At 40.0% G+C, this 16,048-nt stretch overlaps 1 protein-coding gene across 1 annotated transcript in view; it reads right to left on the bottom strand.

The window, feature by feature from the left end:
* Window positions 1–16,048, bottom strand: part of ITSN1 (intersectin 1) — a 218,383-nt gene that overhangs the window by 103,162 nt on the left and 99,173 nt on the right. The window contains exons 9-13 of the mRNA XM_047099240.1: window positions 13,622–13,685; window positions 10,815–10,952; window positions 9,085–9,200; window positions 2,343–2,605; window positions 96–245 (exon numbers count right to left, since the gene is read on the bottom strand). Coding sequence (XP_046955196.1) covers window positions 96–245; window positions 2,343–2,605; window positions 9,085–9,200; window positions 10,815–10,952; window positions 13,622–13,685 — 731 coding nt within the window. The remainder of the gene's footprint in view (window positions 1–95; window positions 246–2,342; window positions 2,606–9,084; window positions 9,201–10,814; window positions 10,953–13,621; window positions 13,686–16,048) is intronic.

Genomic DNA, 16,048 nt, shown 5'->3' with positions numbered 1-16,048 from the left:
CTACTAGTAGTTATGTGTTAGGGGAGTCAGGAGTTACAGAGTTCTGACTGCGCAGGGTCAACTGTATTCCCAAAGCATAATCAAACTTCACTCACTAGAGCTTCTAATTCAAATTCCAGAGTCTTTTTCTTTGCTTTCAGTACAACTATGTCTTCTTGTTCTTTGTTTCTTTGATTGAGTAGTTCTTGTCTTCGATTCCGTTCCCATTCAAGTTGTCGTTGCCTTTCAAGTTCTCGTTTTGCAGCCTGTGACATTTACAAACAGACAGCTTATTAATTTTTTAGTGCTTACATTATACAATGTCTCTTAATAAACATAACATCTAGGAAGTCTTTTCTTTCAGGGATAAAATGTTACACACTGCAAGAAATTCTATTACAAAATAGCAACACAAAATTTATACAAATGTAGTATTCCTTCTATGAAAAAAAAAGAATATTTAGAAAGGCTATTAGATAAGATGAGGACAGGATTCATGTCATCGTTGCAATTTGATTGTTTGTGCCTTCAAGAGTGCTTGAAGTGATAAAAAAAATAACCTTTCTTCCTTATTTACTGACTCATGGAGGATAAGGAAAAATCTAGTAAAATCTAGTAAAATCAAAATCCAAACCCCTAGAACAAAAAGAACAAGAAATATCCCCCCAAAACAAAACTTTCTTCTACCCAAAAAGAAATTATTTACCTCAAGTCTTAAAATTTGTTGCCCTCCAGCCCCCTAATCATTCATCTTCTTTTACCACAGAAGCTTCTGTAATTTCTGTGGCCACGTCAGCCCTCCTCAGAGCTGACTCTGATGGCTGCTGGGTAAAGAGCACCTGGCACTCTTTACTGTAATTGCTACTTACTCCAACTACCCTTTTACAGGCCAGAGGACAGGTGGAATACTATCCTTCAGTATATCTCTAGGGACTATCAATGCCTGGTACCTGGTAAATGCCTATTAAATAGTTCTTAATAAATACTCTAAAGTGTCTTGGAAAAAAAAAAAAACACAGAGGAAAGGAAGGCATTGAGTCCTTTGGCTGTCCATTCTGGAAATTAAAACCCCGTTGGTATCTGTGTGTCTCTGCCTGAACAGAGGCTTACTGCCCTAAATTTTCTGAAGCAATAAAAGGAGATGAAACCAAAGTATTGTGTTTTGTGTTTTTATAAAGGAAAATCTCCCATCTATAAAATAGATTTCATTCACACAAAAGAATCATGGCATTGCCTCAGTAGCAATGTGCTTAACTGGAAATTCGGACAAAAGACTGGCTTAGCCCTTATCCAGTATGGCACCAAATTGATGAGGCCTTTCATCCAATATATTGAAGATTTCCCACACACGTTTTTTTAAAGTGGAAAAAAAAGGGCACAGACAATATAATTAGTATGAGATCATTACAGGGCTTTAAAAAAAATTGCACTAAATCCCCAACCTCTCCAACCATATATAACCTTTTATATTGCTACATACATTTTTAAATGCAGAGAAGAAAGTCTGAAAAATTCTCAACAAATATCAGTGGTTTTTGTTAAGAGACTGAATTATCAAAAGCTTGAGTGTAAATATTTTTATATATATATGTGTATATATACATATAGTTATAAATATATGTATATATTTTAGTTTTTATTTATTTTGAGAGCACGCAAATGTAAATGGGGTAGGGGGAGGGAGGGAGGGAGGGAGGGAGAGAGAGAGAGAGGGAACCCCAAGCAGGCTCCGTACTGTCAGCACAGCACCCGAAGGGGGGGCTCAATCTCATGAACCACGAGATGGTGACCGGAACTGAAAGCAAGAGTCGGGAGCTTAACTGACTGAGCCACCCAGGCGCCCCTTGAGTGTGAATGTTCTTAGCAGCATTATTCATAATAGTCAAAAAAGTTGAAAACAACTCAAACGTCCATCAACTCATGAATGGATAAATATAATGTGGTACATCCGTGTACTGGAGTATTATCTGGTCATAAAAAGGAATAAAGTATTGATTCACGCTACAACTTGGGACTTGAAAACAAGCTAAGTGGAAGCCAGACACAGAAGGGCACATGGTATATGATCCCACTTGTGAAATGTCCACAACAGGCCAACCTGTGGACACAGAAAACAAATAAATGAGTGGCTGTTAAGGGCAGGGAGAGGCGGGTGGGGAGTAACTGCTTAATGGGGAAGAGAGTTCTTCTTGGGGTGAGGAACGTGCTCTGGAATCAGACAGGGTCACACAGCTTGGTGAACATACTAAAAGTACGCAACTGTAAAAGGAAGGAGACTGTGTTAACCTGCCACCTGACCAATTAAGAGAGAAGGGGAGCAAGCCACAGGCACTAACTGTGGGGGTGGCTCCGTGGCTGCTTACCTCCCGTCTTTCGATTTCCTTCCTCCTCTCCTCCTCTCTCTGCCGTTCTAGTTCCCGCTGCTTTTCCAGTTGCTTCTCCAGCTCCAGTTGTCTCTTGCGCTCCTGCTCCTGGCGCTCCCGCTCTTTCCTCTCCTGCTCCGCGCGCTCGAGCTGGGCCAGGCGCTCCTGCTCTTTGCGCTGCTGTTCCAGGAGAGCCTGCCTCCGCTTTTCGAGTTCCAGGTTGCCACGCTCAAAATTCTCACGCTTCTTATCCTCAAATGTTACTTTAAAACGAGAAGCAGAGAAACTATGAAAAGTCATGATTTTCAACACTATTTTCAAAGGAAACATTCGGTGGCACATTTGAAATCTGTAGTATAAATGCAAACCAGAACTCCCCAAGTTTCCTTCCTGCCTGTGCCTGCCTGTGACCACGAGGACACTAAATACCTTTTAGAACCAAGAACTTGATTCAGTAAACTGCAGAATACAAAAGCAATATACAGAAATTAGTTGCATTTCTATACAGTACTAATAATTAGCCAATAGAAGGAAAATTAAGAAAACAATCCCATTCATGATGGCATCAAAAAGAATACCTAGGAATAAATTTAAAAATTTTTTTTAATTTAATGTTTATTTATTTTGAGATAGAAGAGAGAGAGAGAGAGAGAGAGCGAGCACAAGAAGGGGAGGGGCAGAGAGAGAGGGAGACAGAATCTGAAGCAGGCTCCAGGCTCTGAGCTGTCAGCAGAGCCATACGTGGGGCTAGAACTCACAAGTGTGAGATCATGACCTGAGCCGAAGTCATGACGGACGCTCAACCAACTGAGCCACCCAGGCGCCCCTTTTTAAAAAAAATTTTTTTGGGGGGGCGCCTGGGTGGCTCAGTCGGTTAAGCGTCCGACTTCGGCTCAGGTCACAATCTCACAGTTCGTGGGTTTGAGCCCCGCATCGGGCTCTGTGCTGACCGCTCGGAGCCTGGAGCCTGCTTCGGATTCTGTGTCTCCCTCTCTCTCTGCCCCTCCCCCACTCACTCTCTGTCTCTGTCTCTGTCTCTGTCTCTCCCCCCCCTCAAAAATTGAATAAAACATTAAAAAAAATTAAAAAAAAATTTTTTTTTAATTTAATGTTTCTTTATTTTGAGAGAGAGAGAGAGAGACTCAGTCCTAGGAATAAATTTAACCAAGAAGGTGAAAGACTCGTACACTGAAAACTTTAAGACACTGATGCAAGAAACAAAAGACATAATTCAGTGGAAAAGTATTCCATGATCAGAATTGGATTGGAAAAATTAATATTGTTAAAATGTCCATATTACACAAAGCAACCTTCAAATTCAATGCAGTTCCTATCAAAATTCCAATAGCATTTTTCACAGAACTAGAATAATTCTAAAATTTATATGGAACCACAAAAGACCCTGAATAGCCAAAGCAGACTTGAGAGAAAGAAGAACAAAGTTGGAGGTATCGTGCTCCCTGATTTCAAACTATACTACAAGGCTGTAGTAATCAAAGCAGTATTATTGGCATAAAAACAGGCACAGATGAATGGAACAGAATAGAGCCCAGGAACAAACCCACACTTATATGGTCAACTAATTTACAACAAATAAAACAAAAATACACAATGGAGAAAGAAAAGTCTCCTCAATAAATGGTGCTAGAAAACTGCCACATGCAAAAGAATGAAACTGGACCACTCTTGCAGGGAACAAGCTTAGGAATTCCCTGAGCCTGCACTGATGGGTTAACAAGGCATAAAGAATTAGAAAGCCATAGGATGAACACACCCAAGTTTGGGTAAACAAGAGTAGGTAAATAAGATTAGGTAAAGGGGGCAAAGGTCCCCAGTAAAGGGCAAAGGTATAGGACAATAGCAGAAAGCTGCTTTCACAAGAAGGAAGGACCAATTAGGTAAACAGGTAAATAGAGCTATAGACCACAGCAGGGCCAGTTGCCCAGAGTGGAGCTAATTAGCAAAAGAAAGATGTCTTGTTGACCCTGAGGTAGCACGCTCCGTCTTTCTTGTCACCTTGGCTAGTTTAGGTAAACAGAGGTGGGGCCTCATGTTTGCTATAAACAACTTTCCACCCTGCACCAGAAGCTTGTCTTGTATTGACCCAAACCCCTAACACCGTATATCTCCAAAACCCCCTCTTCCCCAAGCCCATGAGCCCATGAGTTCACGGTTTCACTGACAGTCTGTCCATGCCCATCACACTTGTAAGCATTCTGATCCTAATAAAAAAGGGAGCAAGGACCCTTACTCAGGGCTCTTGTCTCCTCCTGGGTATTAGCCTCTCTCACATTTTCAACCCTGAGTCCCGCTCTCTTGCTGGACAAGAGAGAACTCCAGACCTAGAGTCTACAACACACTTACACCATATGTAAAAATTAGCTCAAAACAGATTAAAGACTTGAATGCAGGCCTAAAACCATGAAACTCCTATCAGAAACATCACTGACTAGGCTCACTGACATGACTCATGGAACACTGCTTTCTGGAACTGATTCCAAAGGCAAGAATAATGAAAGAAAAAACAAACAAATGGGATTATATCAAACTACAAAGCTTCTGCACAGTGAAGGAGACTATCAACAAAATAAAAAGACAACCTTTGCAATGAGAGGAGATATTTGCAAATCACATATCTGATAATGGGCTAGTATCTAAAATATATAAAAAACTCATACAATGCAACATAAAACAATCTGATTAAAAAATAGAGCAGAAGATCTGAGTAGACATTTTTGCAAAGAAGCTGTACAGATGGTCAACAGGCACATGAGGAGATGCTCATCATCATTAATCATCACAGAAACGCGAATCAAAACCACATGAGATGTCATCTCACACCTGTCAAAATGACTATTATCAAAAAGACAAGGAATAACAAGTGTTGGAGAGGTTGTGGAGAATAGGGAACCCTCACACACTGTCGGGAGGAATGTAAATTGGTGTAGCCACTACAGAAGAACAGTATAGAGGTCCCTCAAAAACATAACAAAACAAAATAAAACAAAACTGCCAGATGACCCACCAATTCCACTTCTGGACATTTACCCAAGAAAACAAAATTATTCAAAAAGATATCTGTACCCCCATGTTCATTACAGCATTGTTTACAATAGCCAAGACATGCCAACAACCTAAGTGTCTCTCGGTGGATGACTGGATAAAGAAAATGCATTATTATTCAGCCATAAAAAAGAAGGAAATCATTTGCAACAACACGGATGGACCTTGAGGGTATTATGCTAAGTAAAACAAGTCAAACAGACATATATCATCTGATTTCACTTATATATGGAATAAAAACAAAACAAAACTCACAGATATAGAAAGAGAATGGGGGGTTACCAAAGAGAAAGGGAGTTTGGGGGTGGGAGAAAAGAGTGAAGGGGGTCAACTGTATGGTGATGGATGGTAACTGGACTTACCGTAATGATCACGTAGTAGTGTATGCAAACACTGAATTATGCTGTACACCTGAAACTAATACAGTACTATATACCAATTTTATCTCAATTAAAAAAAAATCCTAAGTTCTTTGCTAACATACTCTCCCCTCCATGACAAATACCACGTCATGGCATTCAAAACACTGAACACCACCTGTAGAATAACTTTCTAAAACTGCAATTCTGTATCACCACCAACCTCCTTTCCTTCCCTGTTTATGCTTTTCCTTCTCCATCACCTTGACTGAGCAATTGACCCCCTAACTTTCCTGTACCATGAATCTTTCCGTCCCTACCTCTCTCTCCTCAGCTTATAACTGTGCTTGTGTGTGTCTTCTATTCTAACAAGACGATTTCTGAAGGCAGAGGTAGGTAGGTGAGTATTCTACATTTCATAATGAAGAACAAGATGTACCCTAATCACTATGCAGATCACATTCAGTAAATAATTTTTTCTAATCCATCATTCAGTCTCCTTCTTTGAGAACACCAATTAGGAATTTTAGCCTTATTTCCCAAGCCAATCATTTTTTTCTCAATCCTTGCTATCATTCTGTTTATAACCATTTCCTTTTCCTTTAAAAATAAATTCCCTTTGGGCTGATGGCTCAGAGCCTGGAGCCTGTTTCCGATTCTGTGTCTCCCTCTCTCTCTGCCCCTCCCCCGTTCATGCTCTGTCTCTCTCTGTCCCAAAAATAAATAAACGTTGAAAAAAAAAAATTTAAAAATAAATTCCCAATGTCCCTTCATGTTTTCATGTCCCTTCCTATGTCTTCAGCAGTGTCCATTCAATTTTGTGTTTGCCTCACATGCTCCTCCTTGGAACCGACCCCAGACAGGAGAAGCTCTCAAGGCCTGCCTGTGTAGCACGCCATTCCCATTGTGCCCTATTTTCAGAACTGTCACTTGATACTTGGTCTTGAGATCTGTAACTGTGGGCACCCTTCCTTGGCTTCTTCCCACATTCCTGTTTGGTCTTTGCTGCTTTAGACAGACATTCCTCAGACATTACAGTTGTGGATTAGAGACCAAACACGGTTAAGTGTGCTTTGGTTTTCTTGTCCTTCTTGCTCCTTTACTGACTGCGGAGGAGGTATATCCGTTTTACCTTAAAATTGGAAGTCCGCTCAATCACAGAAAGGAAGGAAGTAATAATGATACATGCTACAACATGCATGAATCAAAACGATGTTGATAAGTGAAAGGCCACTCCCTGTACAAGACCATTTATATGAAATGTCCCAGACAGGTAAACCCCAAGAGGCAGAAAGCAGACTGCTGACTGCCAGGGCTGGGGGAGGGGGGGAATCAGGAATCACTGCGTATGGAGTTTTCTTTTGGGGTGATGAAAACATCTCAGCACTAGACAGAGCTGACGGCTGCACAACACTGTGAGTATACTGAACAACAGTGTCATGGACTGAATAACCTGCAGACTTCCTATGCTGAAGTCTAAGCCCTAATGTGATGTTATTTAATCAGGGTTAAGATAAGGTCCTGAGGGTGGGATTAATGGCTTTAACAGAGGAAGACAGTAAGAGAGAAAAAGAGATTTCTCTCTTCCCATGTGCACACACCAAGGAAAAGTGATATGAGGGCACAAAAAGAAGATCACCATCTGCACGCCACAAAGACAGCCTGACCAGGAACTGAATTGGATAGCATCCTAATGTTGGACTTCCTGGCCTCCAGAACTGTGAGAAATTAATTCACTTCTGCTATTTAAGCCACCTAGACTACTATACTTTATTATGGCAGCCCACCCTAAGACAGCCACCGAACTGTATATTTTTTAATGATCAAATTTCTGTTATGTGAATTTTACCCCAATTTAAAAAAAAACCCTAAAGGTCCCTACACATCTTAGTTCCAATACGTGGCCCTGTTTCTGCTACAGAGGAGGCACATAATAAATGGCTACTCAAAGAATGAATGCATGAACAAAAAACCAATGATGTCACTTCCTGTTCAGAACTCTAAATGAATGTCTAACTACCGACAGGAAAAGAAAATTCCATATTCAAAGGATTCCTGTCCTTATTTGCCTTTGAGACATCATTCCCATTATTACCAACCTGAAATGTTCTTCCTTCCCACTTGTAATGACCCTATTCATCTTCAGTCTCAACGTGACTGAGACCTCCTGCACAGAGATTTCTACCGCATGCCTTTCCCAGTCTATGCCAACCCGTGTAAGTAAGCTGTGCTGTGCATCTATGCTACTGTCTTCAGGACTTTACCACACTTAGGTACTGCTTTGGTGATTATTTATATGGATGCCCTAAATCCTCAATTCTATTATAACCTTCTTGATGGTACGGACCACACTGTTAACGTTTAAATTCTTCACCGTACTCAACACATAGCTTCACATAAAGAACATTATCAATAAGAAGTTTATCAGTAAATAGAAAAAAAATTTAATTTAAAGAGGAAATCGGGAGAGCTAGTGTCCTGAGCAGGCTAGTTAACCACTGAGCACTTTAAATGCAGCTAAATGACACTGACAAATATAAGAAAATATGAAAATTAATATGGAGAGACTCCATAATAAATTTCATTTACCTCTTAGTATCAATTATCATCTCATTATCAATAATTCATAGCTGGTCTAGAATATTTTAATAGTGTGATGAGCTTATTATTATAGATGAGGATTTTTAAATTTTATTTATTTGCATATATTTTTTTAATTTGAGAGAGAGTGCAAGCAGGAGAAAGAGGCAGGGGGCAGGGGGTGGGGAGAGAATCTTAAGCAAGCTCCACACTCAGCACAGAGCCTGATGCGGGGCTCAGTCCCAGGACCCTGGGATCGTGACCTGAGCCAAAATCAAGAGTTGGACACTCAACTGAGCCACCCAGACGCTCCAATGAAGGTGTTTTAAAATAGGTTCTTACTAAATTTAAAATAGCTTCCTGTTATTAAGGAGTTTCCAATTTTCTTATAACAGTGTGAGAAAATAACAAGAGGCAGTTTTACATCCTATTTCGGCACTGGTGGTACTAAGCAAGCACTGTAAAGGTTTACCAACTTCGAGTGTTCTATAAATAACCGCTATAAAATTTTTGGTTGCTGGTAAATAATCAGATTTCAGTTTAAAAGTAGCCAAGTCCGTAATGTTCTTATTTCTCTACCTATAGTCAAATCCAAAACATGTTAAAAGTGTCTCCTTTCCAAGGTCAGTTAAGGGAATACAGCAAGAATGTCAGAAGCTACATTTCTTTTTACCCCCGTCTTTGCCTTAGAGGCGGAAAACCTCTAATATGATGTAACTGAGATGGAAAGACTGCCTTACCAGGCAATTTCTTCTCTAGCTGTTGTTGCTCATCTTCTAAAACTGGTTCCTCTGGTAACCTCTGATCTACTGCCGTTGAGCTGATGACAGATATACCACTGCCAGATCGAACTCGTCTGCAATTGGGGAAACAAAGCAAAAAAAAAATGGATTCACACAAAGCCGTCTAGGTAGCACCGAGCCAACGGTGGAAAAGAGTTTTTAAAGATGATGCCACATCATGGAGAAAATCTCACGTATCGTGAGGAAAAGATAAAGATCTGGTCCTGTTTACAAAGAGGTTTTTAAAAATGAGTACATGAATGCTACCAGAGGCTAAGTGCCAAGCTTATTTGGATATTTAGAATTATCACCTAAATCAGGGCAATTGCGAAGGACTGAATTAGTGAATAATCATCGAGTGTTTAATCTTTAATTATTGTTATTACTATTAATTCAGTCTAGGCATCGTGTGTCTAGAACGGTGCCTGGGTCCACAATCAAGAGTTCACTGTTATTACCATTACCCTTTTATGGAACATGAAATCCATCAAGGAAGATTAGCAGCTCAGCTGAATGGAAGACTCTCTCTTCCCTTTACAAAATCTTTTTTTCCATTTTATCTCATAATAAACACATGAAATCTCTACACTTTACAGTCCCTAAAACAAATCACTTAGTTGCCTGATTAGTTTCACCTTAAACCATTAACCTTGCTCTTTGAAACCAATCTACCTTTTTGTTTTAACGTGTTTTTTTTTTTTTTTTTATCAGCTTCCAAGCCTTGTGTCTCTTGTGGTGATTTTTGCAACTGTCAGACCTTACAAACCGCCCAACTACCATTTCTTCCTACAGTCAATTTTCTCAGCTCACTCCATGTATGCGCTCACAGCAACAGCACCGTTTCTTTTCTTTTTGTGGGGATTCCTTCCCCTCGGCTTTCCCAGAAAGTCTTATTTGTGTGTGTGTGTGTTTTCTGTTCTTTGTGCTTGTAAGATTTCATGTTTGTCTTTTAAATTAAAGCCTAAAGACATCGTTGTCTGGGAGGGGAGGTGTGTGTGGCGTGTGTAGGTAGATACCAGTCACCGCAGATCTCTCCAAACTGGACCTTGGTCTACTCTTGATGTCTCTACTGAAACTGTGTTTCAGACTAGGATAATTTTCTTTATTTAGCTTCCTGACTATAATTTCTACATTGCCAGTATTTTGTTGCCCATCCAATGGATAGAATTCACAGGCAGAATTTCCCTGCCTTCTTTTCCCTTATTTTTTGTTTTTTGGGGGGGGGGGGGCAGAGAGAGAGGGAGAGAGAGAGAAGTCCAAGCCAGCTCCATGCTCAGCAGGGAGCCTCATGTGGGACTCAGTCCCACAACCATGAGATCATGACCTGCGCCAAAATCAAGAGTCGGATACTTAACTGACTGAGCCACCCAGGCATCCCTCCCTGCCTTGTTGTCTACATACAAGTTATTTTAGTTGTACTTTAACTGCTAACATTTTTGCTGAACTTTGACTATATAGATTGGTACAAAAATCATCCCTCTTTTGGTATTTTACTAATATACTATAAATACTTAAAAAAACAGGTCCAAGATTAACACAGGGCCTAGATAAGATTTTCTTCACTTCATGGATATTTCATTTACTTACCAGGAATAAAAATGAGCAAAAGATACACGTAGCCAACAAAGCCCAGTTTGAAATTCACATACCAAACACACAGTTTCTTATAAGAGCCAAATGTTCTTTACCTAAAGGAAGGCGGAATGTACTCTGGAGGCAGGACAGGTGGCAGTGGTTGGCCAGACATCGCTACATCAATCAGGTGCATAGCCAGGATAAATTCTTCTGCTGTGAGTTTTCCATCTTGATCAATGTCAGAAAGATTCCTATTCAAAAAAGTTAATTATTTTCTAATTTCACGAAAATGCATGCTTGTTACTATTCATGAGTGATTGAAATGTTCTGTTTTCTTATTCTGACTCTAGGCCAATTGAGTCTCTCTATGCCTTGTCGGTTTATAAAAATAGTGCCTATTTCATAATACTGTTGGAAAGATAAAAATGAGACAATCCATACAGTTGGGATGGCATTCAGCAAATGTTAACTATGATTATAATTATGCTTTTCTCAATTCCTGCCAGCCCATTTAAAATGCATCATACCCACATTTTATGTGTCTTTAAACACTATGCTCGGCAAACTATCAGGTCAGATAGTAAACATTTAAGCTTTCCAAGACACGGTCTCTATCACACTGAATTCTGCCCTTGCAGCAGGAAAGCAGCCGTGGACGATCCATAAATAAATGAGCGGAAAACCTTCTAAAAACAGATGCAGGCCAGGTTCCACCCATTTAGGTTAGTTGGCCTGTGGTTGACCTAGACCTATAAGGGTGGATCCTTATGGCCTTCTGCCTCAGAATCAAGGTGTTTGCTGCTCCTTAATCTCAAGATCAACGGCCACCATTCCCCATAATCGACATGCCCTAATAGTTAATGACAGTGAACAGATTTTTCCAGCAAGTCCAAGAATGTGATTTCACTTAACAACACCAAAAGAGGATGCCAGACAACAAAGCTGTTCACCAGAATGAGAACAGGACAGATACTGCATTGGGAAACCGGCTCTGCTGAGGCCATAAATCAAGAAACTCCTCTTAAGTCTAAAACTTCCTTAGGTGGCATACGCCGTTTTGGTTTTCAGTTTTAAGGTATAATGTCCATGCAGTGACATTTGCCCTTTCTAGAGCACAGTTCTGCAAGTTTTGACAGATTCAGTTGTGTAAATGAATTCAGTCAGTTGTGTATCACACCACACGCAATAGTTCCATCACCACCCAAAATTCCCCCAAGTCTCTCAGTCACCCCCTTGCCTTGCCCACAGCCCCTGGCAGCCACTGATCTCTTTTCTGTCCCTCTAGCTTTGTAATTTCCAGATGCCAGGCTCCTGCCAGCTCTTTCTTATCCTCTCCTCCTTCCCATGCCCCATCACCAGCCACTCCTGGGTAAATTCAATTAGAAGGCAGTGGAGTTCTCCCCCCCCCCCCCCCCCCCCCCGCTACTTGCCTAAATAATCGCTGTAAACATTTAATTAAAATACCTTTTTGTTGTATAGAAAGGGAATACAATAACACTCTAGCAGGATAAGTCTCAAGTATTTTTTTCAGAAAGAGCAGGTTATAAGTGAGAAACTTAAGCATTTCAATATATTCCAGTGTCACAAACATACCTAATAAACTGCCAGTCAACCTCCATAAATGTTAGATCTCAAGTTTATATTTCAGAGGGCCCTAGGATACTGGCACATACCCAGACTTAAAGAGATCTGGATGTGTCGTATTAACTGGTCTATTGTGTTTATTAACTGGTCCATTATTATTCGATTGCAAAAGGAAGATCCTTTAACACAAAGCAGAAGGAACCAGGATCGGTGAAGGGACTAGCACTAGAGCGTGACCACTTATGAAGCAACCATATCAATGGGCCCTACGGCAAAATCATGAACCTCGCATGTAAACAATTAAAGCAATTCAAGCTATTAAAAATCATTACAAAATAGCCAGAGACATTTATGTGCCCTCCCTCCTCCCCCCAGTGGAAGTACACAGTAATATCTCTCATGTAGTCTTGCAAAAAAAAAAAAAAAAAAATCGAACTTGAATTTGATGAGTGGTTCTCATGAGTGGGATGATTTTGTATCCCAGGGACATTTGTCAGTATATGGAGACATCTTTGTCACACCTGGGGATGGGGGTCATGTTACTGGCATCTAGTAGGTAGAGACCAGAGAGGCTACTGAACAACCTATAATACACAGAACAGCTCCCGACAACAAAAAAGTATGGGGCCCAAATGGCCAACAGTGTTAAGTGGAGAAACCTTGCTCTAGATCCAATGACCAATCTACTCACAGGAATAAATTAACACAAGGATGCAACCATCAGAAGTTAGAGTGGAGAAACTATAGGACAAAATATCCAGGTTTTTCTTTTCGGGGGTGAGGGTGGAGAACAAGGGGAAGTTTTTAGAACACTTAAACGTGTCAATGAGTTGATGCAAAATATAGATTTATTTACATCTGGTTTGAACCAATCAACTACAAAAAAATCACAAGTCAACCTAAGGAATTTGAACACTACCTGATTAACTTAATAAGAATTACTATTGAAAATTTTTTATTCGACTACTGATATTATAGTCCTCTTAAAAAAAAAATCCCTTTTGGAGATACAGGCTGAAATATCTGCAGATGAAAATGATATAATCACTGAGATCTGACTTAAAATAACCAGGAAGGAGGAGGGGAGAACCAGGGCAGACACAAGTTGAGACTTACTTAAACTGTGTTAGGAGTTCTTGAGCATTCATTAATCTCTCTGGTTTTGTATTTTTCAAAATCAAAAAGGGGGAAAAGAGAGGTAATCATCACAGCTGATTGGAAAATTAAGCACAATCCCTATGTCCCCATCTATAAATAATCGTATCAATCTGAAGACCCATTAAGCCATACCAATGTAAGCCACTTTATACAAACCAAGGAACTTTTCATTCCTTACCAAATTGAAGCCAGCTGAGCCTGTGGTAAACTTGATTGCATAAGAATAGTTCTTGCTTGGGGACCTAAACAGAATCCGGGGGAAAAAAAATATAAAGATGAATCAGCAAATCTTCACTGTCCAGGAAGACCAGTGTTGTGCACTTAAGCACTCTGCAATCTCTTGCAATCACAGTGCTTTGAACAATATTTGCTATTACCCAAGGGGCTTTTTCAAAAGGAAATTAAGCGCCAATGAAAAGGGGAAAAAACACAAAGCACAGCACAGCATCTGGAACATACTCAATAAATTCTTGTTAAATCAATGCTTAATGAAAAAAGAGTATGTAAAAGATTAGTTTCAAAATACAACCTGCCCTTTTGTCCAGACTACCATCTCTATTTGTATCAGGCTTCTATTTACAAAACTTAAGGCCTCTAAATTCAGTATCTTCTCCCACCGCCTGCTGTCTCCACCATGACTACTATCAGACACATTTAGAGAAGATTCAGAGAATCTTAGAGAAGGAAGGGACCTTAGAAAGAACAACTCTTGTAACCATTTTATTACACAGTCTTAAAAAAAAAAAAAAAGTGACTTGCTCAAGTCTAATATCACAACCATTTCTGATGTTAGCAATAAAGAATTCCCGGAATTCCAACTCTGCTCTCAAAATCAGTTCTCATTTCTTAAAATACTTGTAAATATCTGCACCTCTGGCATGAAACTAGCCTTAGATATCAGATGAAGTCTACAGTGGGAAATTCTGAGTGTTAAAATAAACCAGTGTTAGGGAGAGAGAGACAAATATGTCTTCTACTATCACTGACTCACAAGGTGTGGTCCCAGGACAACCAACAACGGACCAAGGAATTCTAAACCATTATATTGGCAAGATTGCTGTGTATAGATTTTTGCTTTTAGCTATTTCATTTTTCAAATTGGCACCTCATCAAAGCCACAAAAATGGATGTGTTTTTACACAGCAAGCAATAGTGGTTAGGGACCTCTGAGAATCACCCCAATGTGTCAGCACACAAAGTGCCCGAGAACTTGCCATGTGACTTGGGGCCGGCAGGCAGTTTCCTTACTAATCGGACCGAGTTTGCTTTCTTTTTTCTTTTTTTTAAATGTTTATTTATTTATTTTTGAGAATGGGGGAGGGGCAGAGAGAGAGGGAGACAGAGGATCACTGTGCTGACAGGAGACAGCCCAGTGAGCTCGAGCTCACAAACTGTGAGGTCATGATCTGAACCCAAGTCAGATGCATAACCAACTGAGCCACCCAGGCGCCCCATGGACCAAATTTTCTCATTTCAGAGGTCCTTTTCAGATTTACAAGACTGTGCTTCATCAAATAAGAAACTGTAACACAGAACTTAGCATAATGCTAGCACATAGAAAGTGCTTACTTAATGGTAGTTAATATTACAGACAATATTCTTTTTACATATAAAATATAGGCAGAAAAGCACACATGAACATATACATATGTATTTTTACATGTGCACAGGTTTACAGCTTAATTTTCCAAATTCAAAACGGCCAACTAAACCATACCCAATTATGAAACAGCGCCCCAGAAGCCTTCTCCAGCTGCCTTCTAATCATCCCTTCGACCAAGTGAGGCCTAACTTCTAACAGTACAGTGTGACCTTGTTAAGTCTGGCCTATTTTACTCAACGTTGCAGAACATTAACCCTAACTGCTGTGTGGTGTATCATTTTGTGAATATGTAATAATCTATGTATCATTCTGTTGATGGGCATTCAGGTAGTTTTCAGTTTGGGGCTTTTTTTCTTTTTTAGAATAGTGAGCATTCTAAGTTTTGGCAAAACAGATGTACACATTCCTGCTGGATGAGAGTGTGTGTGTGTGTGTGTGTGTGCGCGCGCGCGCTTGTGTACGTGTGTGTGCACGTGTACTGAGAGTATCTAAGAATACAATCTAAGAAGCAATCTTTACTGAATTAATGTGAAAGCTCTAAAAAGTTCTGTGGGATATGAGGAAAGTACACTGATCATTTTGTTTAGTCTTTAATACTGTACTTAGCATGCTGGAACATGAAATTAGCAAAACTTTAGTGAATGCTTTAATTTATGCTTGTAACAATCCTCTCCACTTCAGAACTATATAAAAGTAAGTTAGTATTTCACCTACTCCCAATACTGAGGGTTGATGGAGGTGGGGTGGGGAAGAGAGGAAAATGGGTGATGGGCATTGAGGAGGGCACTTGGGATGAGCATGGGTGTTGTATGTAAGCGATGAATCATAGGAATCTACTCCCAAAACCAAGAGCACACTGTACACCCTGCCTGCTAGCCAACTTGGCAATAAATTATATTTTAAAAATGGAATAATAAACAAAAAAAAAGAACTGGTCCTGGACCTCGATGTATATCAGGAGATTTGGATGCCAGTCCTGACTCTTCCTACTCCCTAATGACA

The sequence above is a fragment of the Lynx rufus genome, unplaced genomic scaffold (genome assembly GCF_022079265.1).
Source record: "Lynx rufus isolate CCGP_SWC_20201006 ecotype Redwood Valley unplaced genomic scaffold, mLynRuf1.p SCAF_5, whole genome shotgun sequence".
In the NCBI taxonomy this organism is placed as follows: domain Eukaryota; kingdom Metazoa; phylum Chordata; class Mammalia; order Carnivora; family Felidae; genus Lynx; species Lynx rufus.
This window is presented reverse-complemented; position numbering and strand designations above follow the sequence as displayed.